Consider the following 18,594-nt stretch of genomic DNA (forward strand, 5'->3'; position numbering starts at 1 on the left):
TGGGCAATTAACTCAGTGTAAGAAAAATTCCAAGATTCTGTATAGGGTGAAAAGAGACCAAATCATCACATCGAGATGTCAGAATAGACATGGTGCCGATCTTCAGGATGATCAGGCAAGGGAAAAAATGCCAAATAAAAAAACAACTGGAATGCGAGTGCCAAGATGCAAAGAAAACTGTGGAGTTGTACGTAGTCCTTGGAGTTGAGGGCCCAAGCAATGTTGTCAGGTGCCAAAGTAGACATGGTGTCAATCTTTTGGATAATAAGGCAATTAAATCTGTGCAGAAGTTGCAAGATTCCACATAGGGTGAAATAAGGCCAAATCATCACATCCAGATGTCATAATAGACATGGTGCCGATCTTCAGGATGATCGGGCAAGGGAAAACATGCCAAATAAAAAAAAAAAAAATTCCAACTGAAATGCTAGTGCCAAGTTGCAAAGAAAATTGTAGAGTTGTATGCAGTCCTGGAGAGGTGAGGACACAAGCAATGTGGTCAGGTGCCAAAGTAGACATAATGTCAATCTTCTGGATAATTGGGCAATAAATCTGTGCAAAAAAATGCAAGATTCCACATAGGGTGAAAAAAGACTGCACTAATAACCTAGGACAGGTTTTAGCTGGCCAGCTACAGTCATCCACCCAATCCGCTAAGTGGTGGAGGTCAGAGCGCAGGGAATGGATCTCAGCTCGGAGGGCTTCTTTCACTTCATTGATTAGGAGGCAGAAGTCCTCTTTAGTGGGCACAGAATGGAGATATTCTGGCCAAGCAATGGCACTAGGTGGGTTCCATGATGGGGAGTATCAGAGGGATGGGCAGAAGTTCCATTAGACCTGTGAGGAGCACCCCTAGATGAGGTATTATCCCTGCCTCCCTAGGTGGTAATAAAGGGGGTCTCTATGATGGTGGGAGTGTGATGGGGTCTCATAGGCTGCAGTGATAAGTTGGCCCCTTGCTCCTGGGGAGATGTGGGGGAGCCCCGAGACTGTGCTGAGCTGGGGGAGGGCGAGGATTCCCCGGTCTGATAGAAGGAGAAGCCGTACCTTGTAAGATGCTTGGAGTTAGCTGTGAGCCTGAGGATTCCGGCATGAAAAGATCTGTAAGGGGGGAGGATGCCGGCTGATCTGCTTATTGTGAGCGGGCTGCATGGTTCTCCTCACACCGGGGGGCTCAGGAGGCTCCATCTTGGGGTGCAGGGACGGGTCAGGACCTGCCGGAGGAAGGAAGCGCTGCTACGAGCCGTACCTCGCTGTCTTCGCACTGCTGGAGTGGTGGGGGCTTTAAGCTTGTTTTGCTTCCCCATGGTGCGCTGCAGGATCGATTGTTACAAAGTGTTGGCAGAGAGCTGGTTAACATGCGTCTTCACCCAGAGACAGCCAAGCCACGTCCCCGTATGATGTAGGTTAGTGACCTAGAAAGTGAGATATAGCCAGACAATTATCCTGCAAACATTGCTTATAGATGTGTGTAAAGCATGCATAATATGTATTTCTACGTCAGGCTGTACATCTATACAAAAGTTAGGGGGTATATAAAGCACAACACTCTGCGGTGATATCTCCCAGATCTATGTTATGTAATGGCAGAGATGTATTGTCCACCAGGGAATGGTGAATGGTGCTGTGCAAAGCATTACACGTGGGAGTTTTGGCAGTACAGACATGAAAGGGTTAAGTGGGAGGGCGCTCTGCATGTGTTATGAAGACTCCACCCATATCCCCAGGTGCACGCGTCCCAACCCCGCCCACCCAAGCACACACATATATAAGACGGGGCTGGCAGCTAACAAATTGCCACATGGTGGAGCCTTGCAGGCGTTGTATTCTGTCACACTGCTGCTACTGTTAACCCTTTCCTTCCCGCACATGGTACCCTGACAGAGCAACAAGAAGAAAAGTGTATGAGAAGTGTGAGGAGTGGCTCGCCGGACACCCCGGGCTCCTGCCATGGCTCTCCCAAGTTTTAGTCCCAGCTGTAGTGAGAGCGGCGGGGTGACCTGTAGCCAGCAGTACGGGACGGAGCCCGGGAACTTATCCCCTTCAGGACACCTGCTGGTCGCCATATTCCTGGGAATCATTGGAAGTTTGGGTTTCTTCAGTAACTTGCTGGTGCTGGTTCTGTTCTGCCAGTACAGAGTTCTGCGCTCCCCTATTAATATGTTACTAATGAACATTTCCCTCAGTGACCTGATGGTCTGCATCCTGGGCACCCCCTTCAGCTTTGCCGCCAGTACCCAGGGACAATGGCTGATAGGAGAGGCCGGCTGTGTCTGGTATGGGTTCGTCAACACGTTATTCGGTGAGTATTCACCACAATACCCTGCAAACTACTCCAAGTCACTTCAATGGGGGCATCCAGGGCTGACCTGGGGGGGGGGGCGCAGCATAGCACTCAGAACTCTGCACTCACTATGGTACAAAGCATGGCACTACCCATATCATTCCACTTCCCATGGCACTCATTGTGGTATTGACCCTGCACTCCCCATGGCATGGCATTCACCTCGTGTTCACTATGACACTCATAGTGGTAGTGACCCCAATCTTCCAATGACATGACATTCACCCTGACACTCACCAAGGCACTCACAGTGGTATTGACCCTAAACTCCATATGGCATGACATTCACCCTGTGCTTACCTTGGCACTCACCATGACACTAATAGTGGTATTGACCAAAAACTCCCCATGGCATGATATTCACCCTGTCTTCACCATAACACTCACAGTGGTATTGACCCTGCACTCCATATGGCATGACATTCACCTTGCACTCAGTGGTTTTGACCCTACACTCCCCATGGCTTGACATTCACCCGTGCTCACCCTGGCACTTCCCATATCATTCCCCTTAACTCACCATGAAACTCTTAGTGGTATTAGCTCCAATCTTCCCATGGTATGACATTCAACTTGCACTCACTTTAGTACTCACAATGCTGTTGATCCTAAACTCCCCATGGCATGACATTCACCCTGTGCTCACCTCGGCTTTCCCCATATCATTCCCCTGCACTCACTATAGAACTCTTAGTGGCATTGGCTCTACACATCCCATAGCATGACATTCACCCTGCACACACCTTGGCTCCCCCCATGTCACCCCTCTCCACTTCCCATGACACTCACCATGTCATTCCCTTGCGCTCACCTTGGCACTCAGTGGTCTTGTCTCTGCACTCACCGACATTCATTCATCTCTGCCCGGCACTCACTTTGTTCCCACATTGTACTCATTGTATTGTGCTGTACTCAGCACTCAGCCTGCTTAGTGTTACATTGTCACATCTGCTTTGGAATCAAAAAAGTTCACTTTTTCCTTAAGTATACCCACATGTAACACTTATATATATCTTGCATTTGGGAAGGGTACATTTTTTATTCAGGATCAGAGCCTTATAAAGAGATTTCCTGCCCTGTACGCAGAACATGAAGTGAGAGGATGAAGGAATGAGCGCTGTACACACAATGCAGTTCTGTATTATAGAGGGGGGGGGGGTGAGAAAGTGGCACCCCTCTGTGTTATTCTCCATTGGAAAGTACAGCGGTCATCCTGGTTAATTGATCTGCCAGAATTATTTATTGTTAGAGGACTTCTGTACACAGAGTAGAGTTTTGCCTGCAATGATCACAATCATTCATTTTGGGTAAATATTATCTTGTGCATATGTATCTTAAAGCTCCCCACATAGATAGGAATCTGCCATAGGTTCTATCCCATACTCACTCAATACAAATCTAGGATGAAATTTTGCTTTTCAGTTGCACAATGATCTTCTATGTCTCTCAGGGGATTTCCCTTCATTTCTTGTCCTGCAGATACAGCAGGAAGTAAGAGGAGATCCCTTCATATAGTAAGACATATCTCCCAATTATCAGCAGAACAAAGTCCCTATAATATACCCTCAACTTCTGTTCCTGTGACAGCTTAAAAACTTCAGATTTGCAGCACGGTGGCTCAGTGATCAGCACTCTGGCTTTTGCAGCGCTGGGTTCTGGGTTCAGATTCCAGTCAGGACAATATCTGCATGAAGTTTGTATGTTCTACCCATAATTCAATATTTTTCCTCCCACATCTCAAAACCCATGTTTGTTTGCTCACATTTGTCTATTAAGTAGTGAAATATAAAGCCTGCCCATTCTACTTCTGCAAATGCAAGTTGCCTGGCTGTCATCTTTACCTCTTGCTTCTAAACTTGTATGCAAATAAGGACGTCTGACTTTACTCTGACTTTCCTGAAATGCATAGCTGTTTCACGTTAGTGCCTCAAACATAAAACATATTTCCTGTAACACACTGTTTTTATTTTCTAAATCTTGTTATCTCCTGAAATATTTTTACCAATCGCATGGAAACCTAAATGATGACTATTCATGGATATGTAAAGATGCCTGTGTCAGTTTGGAACACTGACCAGAGGGGGCTTTGTAACTTTGATGGGTGGATTGCCAAACATGTATTACATTATGTTGTACACATGGAATAGAGTAGATAGGGGGTTCTGCTTGGACTTCCTGAAAATCTTTAATAACCACAATTTTGTGTCCACGTTGTGATTCATGTGTATACAGCAACTCTTCTGGGATTCACAGTGGAAACTCGAATGTATCTTCCTGGAGTTCCCAGCTTGAGTTTTTACTTATTTATCCAAATCTTATATTCAAATTTGTACTTTCTTGCTGTTCCATATTTTATTATTATAAGGTGCCAACATATGCAGCGCTGTACAATAAATAGGGGTTGCAAATGACAGATACAAACAATGACACAGGAGGAGAGGATATTGCCTACCAGAAATTATAACCTAAGAGGTAGGGGAAGTAGCACACAATAGGGGATAACATTTTGCCAAAGTGAAAAATGTCTCCAATAAGGGTACTAAATGAATGGATAAGTTATGGTGTATGGTATAGATAAATGTAAATAGTTGTATTGCAGCAAACCCCTAAGTTTATGTAACAGATAATAAAAGAAAGGAAGACTGAGAAAAAGGGGTCATTTTGCTGCTTATGTTTCAATTCATTACCAGTACAACAAAGGATGTGCAGTTACTCATATATACAAACAATGATGAGATGAATATCCTGCCTCACCTGTATTCACAATATACAGAAAGGCAGAGTAACTTCTAATTCTCAGCCAAATTGACAGATAATATTCTGATAGTAAGAAGAAAAGAACATTGATCCTGCTAAGTCCTTTGGACCAACTGGATCTTATGTGTATACCTTGAAGTCCTTAGGTCCTTTATGCCCGATGCGTTTTGCCTCATTAGCTTCCTCAGGGGAGCTTGGGCCATGCAGAGACTATTGGGATCTGACGAGTAGTAGGTTTGCCAATGGAGTACAGAAATAAATGATTATAAACAGTATTAAAGTACCAGATGGTCACAAATAAGTGTGACAGGTATAGTACAGGATCTTTCTAGTTCTTTCTGAATCCAAATTTCACTCCTATAGAGTGCTATGCTCTGAGTATGACTGTTCTTGGTTAGGTCTCCAATAAGGGCAAATCACCTTTTGCAATAAAACATGCATGGTATGTAATTTGGCAATGCAAGGGTGGGTAAACTTATTCAGTCAGGGGCCATATAAAAAAATTTAAAAGAAGGGCCGGGCTGATGGGAGAGTGGGCGGGGTTATGCCATCATGATGCCACTGAACCTGATGTCATGATAGTATAACCCCGCCCACTCTCCCATCGCATATTTGAGCCTGTGTTGGGAGAGTGGGCGGGTTATGTGCAGGGACACAGCCCGCCCACCTCCACCAGCCAGGACATGTTCCATGGCTCTGGCCGGTGCGCCCCCCCCCCCCCAGGTGGGTACTTCTTCTGACCCTGCTCGCAGTGGCGCTGGCCAGAGCCGTGTAACACTCAAAGGGCCAGAGAAACCACCGTACTGGGCCGCAGTTTGCCCATGCCTGTGTTAATGTGTGGTGCCCATGTGTTTGGTAATGTGTTGGGGTGCCATTGCCTTAGAGCAGCCTTTCTTGTCCTTTTTTAATAAGGGAAATCCTTGAAATAATTTTCAGGTCTTCAGGAACCTCTGACAATATTACCATTTTCCACACCTCATACCGTGTTTCCCCGATGATAAGGCAGGGCCATCAAATAAGACAGCCCCCCCTTTTTAGGTAAAAATGAAAAATAAGCCCCCCCCCCCGCAAATAAGCCACCCACCGATTACTTACCAGAATCGCGTGGTGCGGTGGGTGACTCCGTGTGTGGTTCCTCCGTGTGGTTCCTCCGTGCGTCCTCTTCATGAAGAGGAAGTGACAGGACTGAAGTGACTCCGCCCACGCAAACACACGTGACTCCGCCCACGCAAACACAGGCAGCTTCCCTCATCCCTCCCTAACGGAGACTGCAGGAGTTTGTTCAGGAGTTCAGACAGGTTTTTTTTTTTGCTGTGAGCAATACCACTCTATATACGGTAAGCTTTAGAATGGGACATTAAATGGTACAGTATATTATTGATTACAGTAGAAGGGGACAATGAATGGATCAGATTAATCAGAAGGGGACAATGATTGGCACAGATTGATCAGAAGGGGACAGGAATGGCACATGATTGATCAGAAGGGGACAATGATTGGCACAGATTGATCAGAAGTGGACATGAATGGCACATGAACAATAACTGTGTACTGTAGTCTTCTTCATGGGTAAATAAGGCATCCCCCTGAAAATAAGCCCTAGAGCATATTTTGGCCTTCAAAAAAAAATAAGACAGTGTCTTATCAGGGAAACAGGGTATCATCAGTGTGGTGGTCAGTAGGAAGAATGAATGCCTCTTACATTGCATGGCTTACAGCCAAAAAGATCATTGGTGTCACTTAAAATGACCTGAGAGGCACAAACTGCTCATTGCCTCAAGAACCCCCAGCAACCTCTGGAAGAATATCAGGATTCCACAAAAGCCAAGTTTAGAAATTCTATCTTAGCCTATTGTACTCAGAAGAAGTGTCCCCATTGGAAGATTTATTCTTCCTGCTCATGTGAAAACGTATATGCAAATCATTTTTGGTTCCAAAGACAATAGTCACTGGTACTTCTTTCTTTCCAACTCTTTCCACATCTTTAAAGAAATATGTATTCACCATTTAGTTGATTTGTGTATATCAGTGAGAGACGTATATCAGTGTATAACAGCGGTCGCCAACCTTTCGGACCTCACGAACCACTAAATTCATAATTTTAAATTCAGCGGACCATTAATATGAATTTTTTAAAAAGATAAATACATTTGTAAAATAATGATCTTCCTAATGGTGCCTGACAAGGACTGTGGAGGCTCTGATTCATTGATCAGCTCACATTAAAGTGAAGTATTACTATTGTTACTATTATCATAAGTTGCATTATCTTTGATATTACTAATTACTATTTTGTTTGCTTTTTCTCACTCATTATGGGATTATTTAACTTGAATACAAACAAGAAATGATAGTTATCAAAGTCAAACTATTTGATGTCAATAAATATAACAGTTAAGGAAAATACACAGGTAAGGTCATACTTACCTAAAAGAGCATCTGAGAAATAAACAAATAAAATAAAACAATTAGATGAGAATCTGTATTTGCGGAGCGGAGTGACTGTTGTAATGGTGAAAACAATACTGAAGCGTACGGCTCGGCAATGGTTGCCTCATACAACTTACCACTACACTGACGTCATGCTGCGCCTCCCTTGTTTTTCCATCTCTAGTACAGTTCCTGAATTTGGTGCAATATAAAGACGAAAATTGTCATTCAGAATATAAGAATTTATTGGAATATTTTTTTTTAATTATTATTAAAACATAAAAATTGCAAATAAAGTCCAAAATCTTTTGTATACCACCAAAGTTTTCTTGCGGACCACTGGTTGGTGACCGCTGCTCTACAATATCTGCTGTAATAAAAATAGTATAATGTTTCCAATCAGAGAGGACAGCAAAGTGCAAATCCTGTGCAGAGTTATGAGGCTATGGATGCATATATAATTATACGACATGAAAAAGGTCTTCAAACATTAAAACAAAAGATTTTTAATCACATTGACATATACACATCTTCCGTACATAATACAAACTTGAATTCAATTAATAGTTACAAGTCGGGCCAGCTTGCATTGGCTGGACTTCATGAGCTGTGTAGCAGGATGTGGTGTGATAGTGAGAAAGTGTCACTTGTAATCAGGACTAAGTGTGAACTGACAGTGCCAGGAGGTGCCACATTCAGTTAGCTGTCTTTATTATCCCACTCTGCTGCTGATTCCTACTGTGGGAGACTAGTGACAGGTGACGGGTGATCTGAGAATAGAGCTAACTTTTCTCAAAGTTTTATAAACTTTTCTAGTTCTCATCTCTCTAATAAAAAAAAGAGGCTGTTGTGTATGTGTCACGCAGACAGCTGGATACCCCATTGGCTTCTTAATTATGTTTTCTATTTTTATTGTTACACTCTTTTATTTTGCAGCCTGGATCCCGCCATTATACTAATCAGACAGATTATATATCCTATGAAAAAAACAATGCTGTGACGATTGTTGTGATATGTTGTCTCAGCCTTACAATTCTTTCTGCTTTCAGAATGAGAACAGGTGGAAACACGGCACGTGCCAATTAACTAGAAGACTATTAAAAGAAATGGCATTTTAGTGGGCGTCATTGTTACTGACAGTGGTACAGTTAGATGCTGTCAGATCAGCCCAGCTCAAAGTGGAACTAAACTTTAATATGAAAAAATTGTGAGTGGGCAGGGTATTATTGCAGAAGGGACAGACAATGTTCCATCTGCAGTAAAATAAACCTAACTCCCTCTTCATATTTTTTCTCAATGTACACTGATCTGGGTATGTGCCGCCCACTGCACGATACCAGGAATCCACATGCTTGAGGAGATATGAGGGATGTAACACAGAGTTGTTAGGCAGTATGATATTGTGCTACTTATGGTGTCACTGTACACATCCACTGTCAAGAATACCACAAATCTGGCTGGTAGCACACTCTGATAGACACATTGGGCCTGATTTATTATTATTATACAGTATTTATATAGCACCATCATATTACGCAGCGCTGTACATAGTCGTGTCACTAACTGTCCCTCAAAGGAGCTCACAATCTAATGTCCCTACCATCGTCATACAATGTGATTATTATAGTCTAAGGTCAATTGTTAGGGAGAAGCCAGTTAACCTAACTGCATGTTTTTGGGATGTGGGAGGAAACCGGAGTACCCGGAGGAAACCCAAGCAGACACGGGGAGAACCTGCAAACTCCATGCAGATAATGTCCTGGCTGGGGATCGAACCTGGGACCTAGCGCTGCAAAGGCTGGAGTGCTAACCCCTGAGCCACCGTGCTGCCCATGATTTATAAAAGCTCCCAAATGCTGGAGAGGATACATTATCATCTGTGAAGCTGGGTGATCTAGCAAACCTGGAATGCATCTGGTCCACGATTTAAAACATTTGCTAATAGCAAATTACTTTTAGGAAATCCCTTTCAGGTTTACTGGATCACCCAGCTTCACTGATGAAATTGTATCCTCTCCAACCTTGGAGAGCTTTAATAAATCATGGCCAATATAGACACAGATAGCAGACTAGCTTACCCCTGGCTGTTGGAAATGAATGAACTGCTATCCACATGCATAGGAGTTGCATCATTATAGCTTGATTATTCAAGATGGCTCACGATCCAGAACCCAGAAGACTGGGTAAACATGGCAGTGCCCGCAATGGAGCTAGAACATGAGTGTAATTAAAAAATTGCAACCAGGCAGTTAATAGACATCATCTGTCCATTTTTTTTTGCAATAAACAACTTTCCATCTTTTTCTTTAGGTTTTGTTGAACTTTAAAGGAAATATGCAAGTTTTTTTCAGAATTACCACTTGCCTAGACCCCCAGCTTCCACAAGACCACCACCAATGATTGAAGGTTTCATGCAGTGCTATTTAGGATCTGGTATGGTAGGTCTCCTCCTGACTATATAATCCTCATATAAGTGTGTTCAAGTCAAAATGTACCTAAACCATAAAAACAAAAATACACAATGAGGTAGTACTATTTGACAAAAAAACTCTATCTGGCTCCTGGTGGCTTTCTGTCTAAGCTCTACATTCAACTCCATGTGCTGCACTGCTGCACAGAGCCAGGGATATTGTAACTCCTGCACATCTGTATTGTTCTATTTTTTAGCAATGTAGAATCCATGACTTTAAAGACTTGAACCTCTGACTTGAATGTGATAGGTTGGCACCTGGGTTGTGGTTGAACCTGCAGCAGACCACATGGATCTGAAAAACCAACCAAACCTATTGCTATTGTTTTGGAAAGTTTACAATTTCATATTAATAATAATAATAATAATAATAATATTGCACTGGAAATCCATAGATTTTAGTACAATAATAGGGGCAAATCCAGGAAATGGAAGGCATAACTAGGGCATGATTTTCAAGGCATGCAGTGTAACAGTGGCTGGGCCAATGGCAGATGAAATCTAATTGGGTCAAATTTATTTTTAGTATACAATGAGGTATGCTAAGAAGCAATGCTCTATAAACAAAAATCAACTAAAACAAATCTTGTTTTTTTAAATTTATGTGAGAATTCCTTTCAAAGAGTTAACAACCTGTAACCTTAATCAATTCAACCCAACACTTATAAATGGAGAATATAATACCAGAAAGAGACCTGAAATACCAGACCCCACCTGCAAAAAAAGTGGACTTATAGGTGAAACTCCGGTAGAAGTCAGGCAAGTGGGTACTTTAAGAAAAACTTGCAATTTTCATTCAAGCAGAACTATTCTTACAGCAATGAATTAAATCACTGTCGGTGAGAATGATGACCACTGAAATGCAATTTGAATTCTATATCCTTTCAGTAAATTGGCACGTGCTGTGTTTCCACCTGTCTGCATTGTAAAGGAAGAAAGAATTCTAAGGCTGAGACAACATATCACAACAATCAGTTCAGCATTGTTCTTTTAATAAGAATTATAATCTGACTGATTAATATAAGGCAGGATCCAGGCAGCAGAATAAGTGTTTTCCTTTAGTAATCACAGGACAAATCTTCTCATACTGTTTATGGGTAAATGCCATAAAGAAGATTGCCTTGTTCCCATGCTGCGTCTGGAAATTTTAGTGGGATCCTTTAAACCTTATAATGAGACTGTAATGTCATTTGTTTCAAACTTTTGAAAAGGAAAAGGTTTAGGAGCCAGCACGATGTGTGTGTTATCTTTATTAGCCAGAAAATGAGTCCTGCCGCCTGAGATTGCCTTTATTATTATCATTGGGGCACACATGGAGTTTTCTAAGTGCCTTTTTAGTTTTGGATAGAAGAGTTTTCATTTCTGGATTTGTATTCAGATTCTTATTTCTAAATTTACCTATTTACATTGTTGAAGACTTTACTTAAAGTAAAACTATCCTTAAAACAAAAAACATCACCTTTACTTCCACAGAGCCCCCGATCCCTCCGGTGATTTCCTTAATTGTATCCTGCAGCGTCCTGTAATCCTCCTTCCTCCCCGAGTGGAGGAAGTGCTGGGCGCTGCCATCTTCTTCTCTTTTCTTTCTTCTTCTGTCTACATCACCTAATATCGCCCGCGCAGGTTTAAGATCGGGTGACGTAGCCTGCTGTAAATGGGAGGGGGGAGGGTTCCAGTCTTACTACGTATGTTACAGCAAAAAGCCCCTTCTGCACATGCCCAAGATCGAGGGGCAACCAGTCTTATGTATCCTAGGAGGCTTTGCGCTCTCCCATTTAGTCTTTATCGCCGTGGGGTTTCCCCTCCTTTTATTTTTTTTTATGCTTTTTACATTTAAAGATATTTAAGATATTTTTAGTTTATGTGAAAAGGTTATTTACTCTTTTTATATAAAGTAACATTTTTGGTGATGGGTCTGCTTTAAGCCTCTATGATGGGAATGTAAGACTTTTTCTCGCTTTATTGGGCCAAGCACATGGGACTGTGTGGACCTGAACTCGCTCCCATTTGTGATTCCGCAAGTATCTTGCAAGATCCTTTCAGCATTGATGAATACAAGCATGTCCTGAGCAAAGCCAATCATTGTGTGAACACAGGTATTCTCCCAGTGTCATTTAGAAAATACGAATGGCTTTGTTGTACCTACTATTGTATTCATATATAGATCATGTTATATTTCATGATATTAGAACCTTACAAGTTGCCTTTAAAAAAATGGAATGTATTTATGTTTAACACATTTGTAACCCTTAACTCACCCTAATTAGTCCTAGCAAACTTCTTTTTTCTTTATCTTTATCCATTTTATCATTGGTATTACCAAAGTTCTTTGATATGTTTAACAATCTCTTTTTTGCATTTTTGCCTAAAACCAACCATGGGGAATTGTTTCCACCTTTCTGCCCCAGTGTTATAAAAACAGAAATCTGGGGTAGCTGTTTCCACTAGAACAGGAAGGTCAAGCACCTCTAAACACATTGGGTCTGCTTTATTAAAGCTTTCCAGGACTGGAAAAATACAATTTCATCAGTGAAGCTGGGTAAACCAGCAAACCTGGAATAGATCTGGTACAGGTTTGAAAACATTTTCTAACAAATAGCAAATTACTTTTTTAGAAAATCCATTCCGGGTTTCACCCTGGTTCACTGATGAAAGTGTATCCTCTCCAGCCTTGGGGAGCTTTAATAAATCAGGGCCAATGGCAGAACTTTTAACCCTTTCCCACTCAATTAAAATGTGTTTTTTGTTTGTGTTGCTATTAGAAAGATGTGACATAGTAAGCTGTGATAAAAACTCCCCAGTACAGACAGAAAAATAACATGAGGGGCTATTACCCTCCCTACTCTATAAAAAAAACAAACTAAAAGATTAAGGTAAACTTAAACTGGACAGGCTTCTTTGTAATTTAATCCTAATCATGAAAAATATCTGTAGAGCTGCCAGGACAAGGGGTTATATATGTTCAGTGTTCAGCACATGTCTTTAGTTGTCCCAATATAATGAATTGTTCTTGTTGTAATCCATGTTGTTTCATGTAATGGAAGCCGTTACCCCATCTATATCCTTCTCGATAACACAAAACAATATATATCCACTTAGCTTTTAATGGTCTGTATGATCTATCACCTATCACTCCCATACCTTTAGTACAAGCATTTTCAATCATTTCTGTAATAATCCTGACACAACAGAAGCATGTAAAAAAAACTTTTTGCTACTCTGTATTGTTCTTCTGGGTCTTGCAAAATCCATACATTTGCCAGTATGTTGGTTAAGCTCTCCTTTTATTTGACCTTTTCACAGTGACATAGCATATCTTGCTTTTGCAAGATTCTTTTTTTTTCTCATTGACTTATCTGTATCATTGTGACTTACTGTTCCTTTAGTTAGCGATGACACTTTTCATTTTTTTGGCATCCCAAAATTCTTTAGATCATTGTCTACATATTGTTATCTTCATGTCATGTTCTTGCTTGAAAGATGTTATATAAAATATACATATATGAATAAAAAAAAATGATATTTAAGATTATTTTTTTCAAAACAAATAATTTGTAAACCTTATTCATTTTTATTTTTTGATCAAACAAACATGCAATACAATGAACTTCACATTTTTCATTTTTTGCTGATTTTATTTTATCTGTGTTGCTTGATCTGTCAAAATGTAAGATTTGTACAACTTTAAATGTAATGTTCTTTTCTGAGCTAGGCTTAGACAAGGTAGTCTTGTTCATTGCTATGTCATTCTTTGTTGTATTTGTCATACAGAATACCAATATATTCATAATATACAGCCATCATAAGATAATATAATAAATCTAATCATAGAAAGCAGAGGTTTTCATAACATTACCATAATTGTCAATCTATATTAGAGAAACCTAAGAAATTTTGCAAACCTTTAATATAACCATGTTTTCCCCAACTTGTATTCCACAGGAACAGTATCCCTGGTATCTCTGGCTGTACTGTCATATGAGCGTTACTGCACCATGCTCGGGAGCACAGAAGCAGATGTAACAAACTATAAGAAAGCTTGGTTGGGAATTCTAGTTTCTTGGGTATATTCTCTTTTCTGGACTCTACCGCCACTTTTTGGGTGGAGCAGCTATGGCCCAGAAGGACCAGGTACCACATGCTCAGTAAACTGGCACTCCCGTGATGCCATAAACACATCCTACATCGTGTGTTTATTCCTATTCTGCTTGGCTTTGCCTTTTTTTGTCATTGTATACTGCTACGGGAGATTGTTGGTTGCCATCAAACAGGTAAGGAAAAACTCAGTCCTTGGTGTTATCACTGTGTTATAGTGAAAAGCAGAGCAATATTTGATGATACACAGGATATACTGGGATATAAAACGCAGAAATCTTTATTTGTTTTACATTAAAAGTAACTCATGTGCCCAGAAATTTGGTAGTTGAGTATTCCGAATCTGGACACCATTTGGTAGTTGTGTATTCCGAATCTGGACACCTTTTGGTAGTTGTGTATTCCGAATCTGGACACCTTTTGGTAGTTGTGTATTCCGAATCTGGAGACCAAGTGTGGAATGTGGGTTAGGTACTTTGCAAAAAAAAGAAAGGTGGCATTCACTTGGATGCAGGAACTTACACCATTTTGCACCATCTTACACCTAGCCACTGGTATGATCACTATGGTGTAAAGATATATGTCTCTTCAGGAGGATAGAGTATGAGCGGTTTAAATCCCACTATTTAGGCTGTTCATACAATATTGCTATGCTATGCTTTTACAGTTCTTCTATGGCCTACACCCACAAATCTTTGGGCCCTGGAGCAGGTGGAGGGCTGTTTTATAGAAATCGTAATATGAGTGCAAGTCACATTGGGCTTATGATGTTGTTCTTACACTTTAGTAGAAGAGCCTCCCAGACATTAGGTATTATTACAAAATGTAGAGTTGGATATATAGCACTATTTTTTTCAATCACATGCAGAAACGTGGAATTATACAAAATGTGAGATATATATTTACAGAACAAAAAATGTGATGGCCACTTTCCAAGATAAAACTTAAACATTCAGTTTACTTAAAATGTGATAGATGTAGGCAGTCACAAGTCCATCACAATACATTTCCTGTCTTTAAAAATCCTCTAGTGCATTTTGCTCAGCTTACAGGCATATTCAGTTTCTATGATTTAGCCCAGGAGATGGGTGAAACATGTTACAGAACTTTTATAGTCTGGAAATGTATTGTACGTTTTTTCCATAGTGTGTATTTCCTAACATATTTCCCTAACATTTTTTTTGATGGATTTTCTTATATAATCAGACCATACAATGTAAGGTAGGCCTATGAAAGTTACCCATATGGGAAAAGCTTCAAAGGAAAAGCTTTATTCTATTTATCAAGACCTACTATTATTTTCTTCTTTCATTGTAGACCTCAAAAGACCCATGAGAGTGGTTAGTACAGAAAATCAGTTCCATGATAGTGAAATGTTTTTTTTTTGGGGGGGGGTTGTCGAGTATGTTGTTGAGTTTCAATCTAATTTAGCCCTGTGGGAATTCAGCCCTTTTCTTACTCTATTGTATGAGATCAAAGGAAGAGAACAAATTGTGTATTGTTCACGTTATTAGTCACTAATTTTTTTTTTTAATATTCTTGGCAATGTTGTTGCTGAAGATGCCATTCACTAACAAACATTTTATTTTTTTCTTCTGCTTGGCTCAGAACTAAATTGGTTCTGTCTGTGCAGCTTGCTGACCTCACTTTTCATCTTCAAGGTTGCTCACTGGCTAAAAATTTTCACAAAAGAAATTTGTTCTTCGATTTTAGGGTTTTTTTCCTTTTGGTATGGCTTTTACATGCGCTTGAGACCTCTTTTTATGCGTTTTTTTATACATTTGTTTAACCAAATTTGTCCTGAATAAAACTTGTTTAGTGGCTTATTTTTTTAAGCAAACCTTGCATTACGTCCACTTATCGAACAGCCCCGTCCCTCCTAACTACAAAACACTAGGGGAAAGCGGAAAAGAAAAAAAGTCAAAGTAAGAACTTAAAGATACTTCCCTTACTTAAAAACAAGCTCATCTTTGTGGTGGCTAAGTCACTGGTTTGTCTTGCCTGGTCCTGAGAATGCGGAAGGTTCCAAATCTTGCAACAATACACACCAGCACTGCACAGTGCTAGAAAATCCTCTCTCCAGATCCTTAAGGACTAAAAATGAATAACATTGAAGGATGCCAAGTGATTGGGTTGGATACATTTGGCCTGATTATCTTATCATTATCCCAACAAAGGGCCTGAATATTTAAAGCCCTCCAAGGTTGGAGAGGATACAATTTCATCAGTGAAGCAGTGTGATCCAGCAAACCTGGAATGGATTTCAAGTCATTTGATATTTGTTAGCAAATGTTTTCAATGTTGGACCAGAATCATTTAAGGTTTGCTGAATCACCCAGCTTCACTTATGAAAGTGTATTCTCTCCAGCTTTAGGGAACTTTAATAAATCAAGCCTATTGGATGAGCCACGCCTTCAGATGTTTACATGACTGAGTTTGTGATATGAGTCTGAGACCGTTGATGCTGGCGACATTAATGACTGCACAAAAAGTGAAGCTGCAGGTTGCTGGGTAATCTAGGTGGAGTATTGTTGAAACATATAAGACTATGAATGGTTGGATGTAAGGTAAATGAGACAATTCTACTTGACAAGAAAACACACAGATATAACTTGCAACAGTAGTGGTCCCTTTAGTATTTTTCATTCAATGGTAACCTCAATATTTGAGAATAATGATGAATTACTTTTAAATTCCAGACATCATAGAAAATTACCGCATTGGATGAATTTCTAGAGCAGCCTATGTTTATTCAGAACTGGCCCCATATGGAGCACGTTTGGGGGTCACGTTCCAGCAGCCTTTGGGACTTGAAATTCATACGAAAACTGCAAAAAGAGTAGAATGAGTAGATCCACATTTCCCTTTCAAGCATACCTTTTGCTGCTGTGTTGGGAGAAGCTGAAATTTATTTCAGGGCAACAACAGGAGCCTAATTTCAGGCAATATTTTAGGTGTTCCCGGGGATGGAGAACAATTAGAAGGTTTTTCTTGCCAGGTGAAAGTGTTCAGAGGGGAAAATCAGACACTTCAAAATAAAGGTCAGAGAGGTAGACTAAGTCAGGCAATGTTTCCTTGCTTTCGAATACTTATAGTTGCCTGAAGTACCCTTTGAAGTCATGGCAGAAGCATACTTTTTGTTAGAAGAGTGCTAACAAGGAAATGTATAGTTACCCATTGTAGCCACATAACTTCCAACATCTGCAGTCCATATCTGAAAATGAATCTATTGACAGGCAAAACATATTTCATATAGAGAATTGTATCTCTAGGTACCACTAGGCTTCTTTTCATAGGTTATATAATAAATCAGGATCACCCAACTCCAGTACTGGCCGTGGTTTACACATAAACAGTACATTTTCTGACTCTTTGTAAACCACACCTTACTAAATGTGTTTCTGTTTGTCAGAATAATAGCAAAGTTGTATGTGGATCCTGACTCTCCAGGATTGCAGTTTGAGACACCTGTAATAAATAAAACAACCTGATCATTTTTTCTGAAATATTTTTTATTTTGTGGCTTGAAAATTGAACAAGAAGATTACAGGACTTAAAACAGAATGTGACCATACAACAACATTGAATAAACAGCGGGCTCATTCACATCAGAACAAGTTTATAGCTCATATTGGAGCATTCAGCAGAGTTGCAGTTACATATTTATCTATCAACGATGTAACAATGGCTGCGCAAAAAATAGTGACCCCATGGTTGTACATGGCACCAAGGACAATCCATAATCACAGGAGCACATTTTACCACGGATAGGGTTGGGACTGTTGTGCAGGTATGTTAGAAATGGGAGAATCCTGTTCCAGAGTTTTGTTTACATACCAAGAGGTGTATTAAAAGCAGTTATGCATTTGGTATCTTGGTCAGGGGTTAGGGTAGCAATAAAACTTTCCCATGCGTTTGTGTGTCGTTTTGCAGTAAGATCTCAAACCACTCCATTCTGAATATATATTGCAGTTTTGTCAGGAACAGACGTATGGTCAGAGAGGAGATCCAACACTAGAGAATTGCTCTCCTCCCAATAGCAGAGATCAGTTTGGCTAGACTTTTAGCTGGTTCTGGAACTGCAGGTGCCATCCTTGGGGTTAAATGGTAGGGGGGGTGCTATGTGTGTATAGATATATTGAATAACTTGGTGCCAAAAAATCATCTAACAACACAACATCCCCATGAATTTTGATACAAATCTACCTTCGGGTTTTCTCTTTTAAGTTATTGCAATTGAAATGCAAGCTCAGTGGAAAAGTTGAAAGAACATTTCACCATGGGGTGCAGCAGGAATGGTTTTCCAGTAGTAGTAAGTGGGTCATGGAAAGGTCAGGAAAATGATGCATCCACTTTGTGATATCTGTAGAGGCCTTTTCAACACAGTCCCCTGAAAAATTGTGACTTTTGTTTTTTTTTTTTACACTGGGAGCATAGCGAGATCATTTTTAACATCTTACTATCCATCAAGTTAAAAGTGTACTGCAGTCAAAATGAT

General features: G+C 40.4%; 1 protein-coding gene across 2 annotated transcripts in view; it reads left to right on the forward strand.

Annotated features, from left to right (window-relative positions):
• Positions 1-1,487: 1,487 nt before the first annotated feature.
• LOC140328270 (vertebrate ancient opsin-like) overlaps positions 1,488-18,594 on the forward strand; it is a 74,280-nt gene continuing 57,173 nt past the window's right edge. Inside the window, exons 1-2 of one of the 2 annotated variants that reach the window (XM_072407727.1) lie at positions 1,488-2,302; positions 13,944-14,272. In XM_072407727.1, coding sequence (XP_072263828.1) covers positions 1,951-2,302; positions 13,944-14,272 — 681 coding nt within the window. In that variant the 5' untranslated portion in view covers positions 1,488-1,950. The remainder of the gene's footprint in view (positions 2,303-13,943; positions 14,273-18,594) is intronic. The other variant, XM_072407726.1, reaches the window with a different exon arrangement.

The sequence above is a fragment of the Pyxicephalus adspersus genome, chromosome 4, assembly GCF_032062135.1.
Source record: "Pyxicephalus adspersus chromosome 4, UCB_Pads_2.0, whole genome shotgun sequence".
Classification (NCBI taxonomy): Eukaryota; Metazoa; Chordata; class Amphibia; order Anura; family Pyxicephalidae; genus Pyxicephalus; species Pyxicephalus adspersus.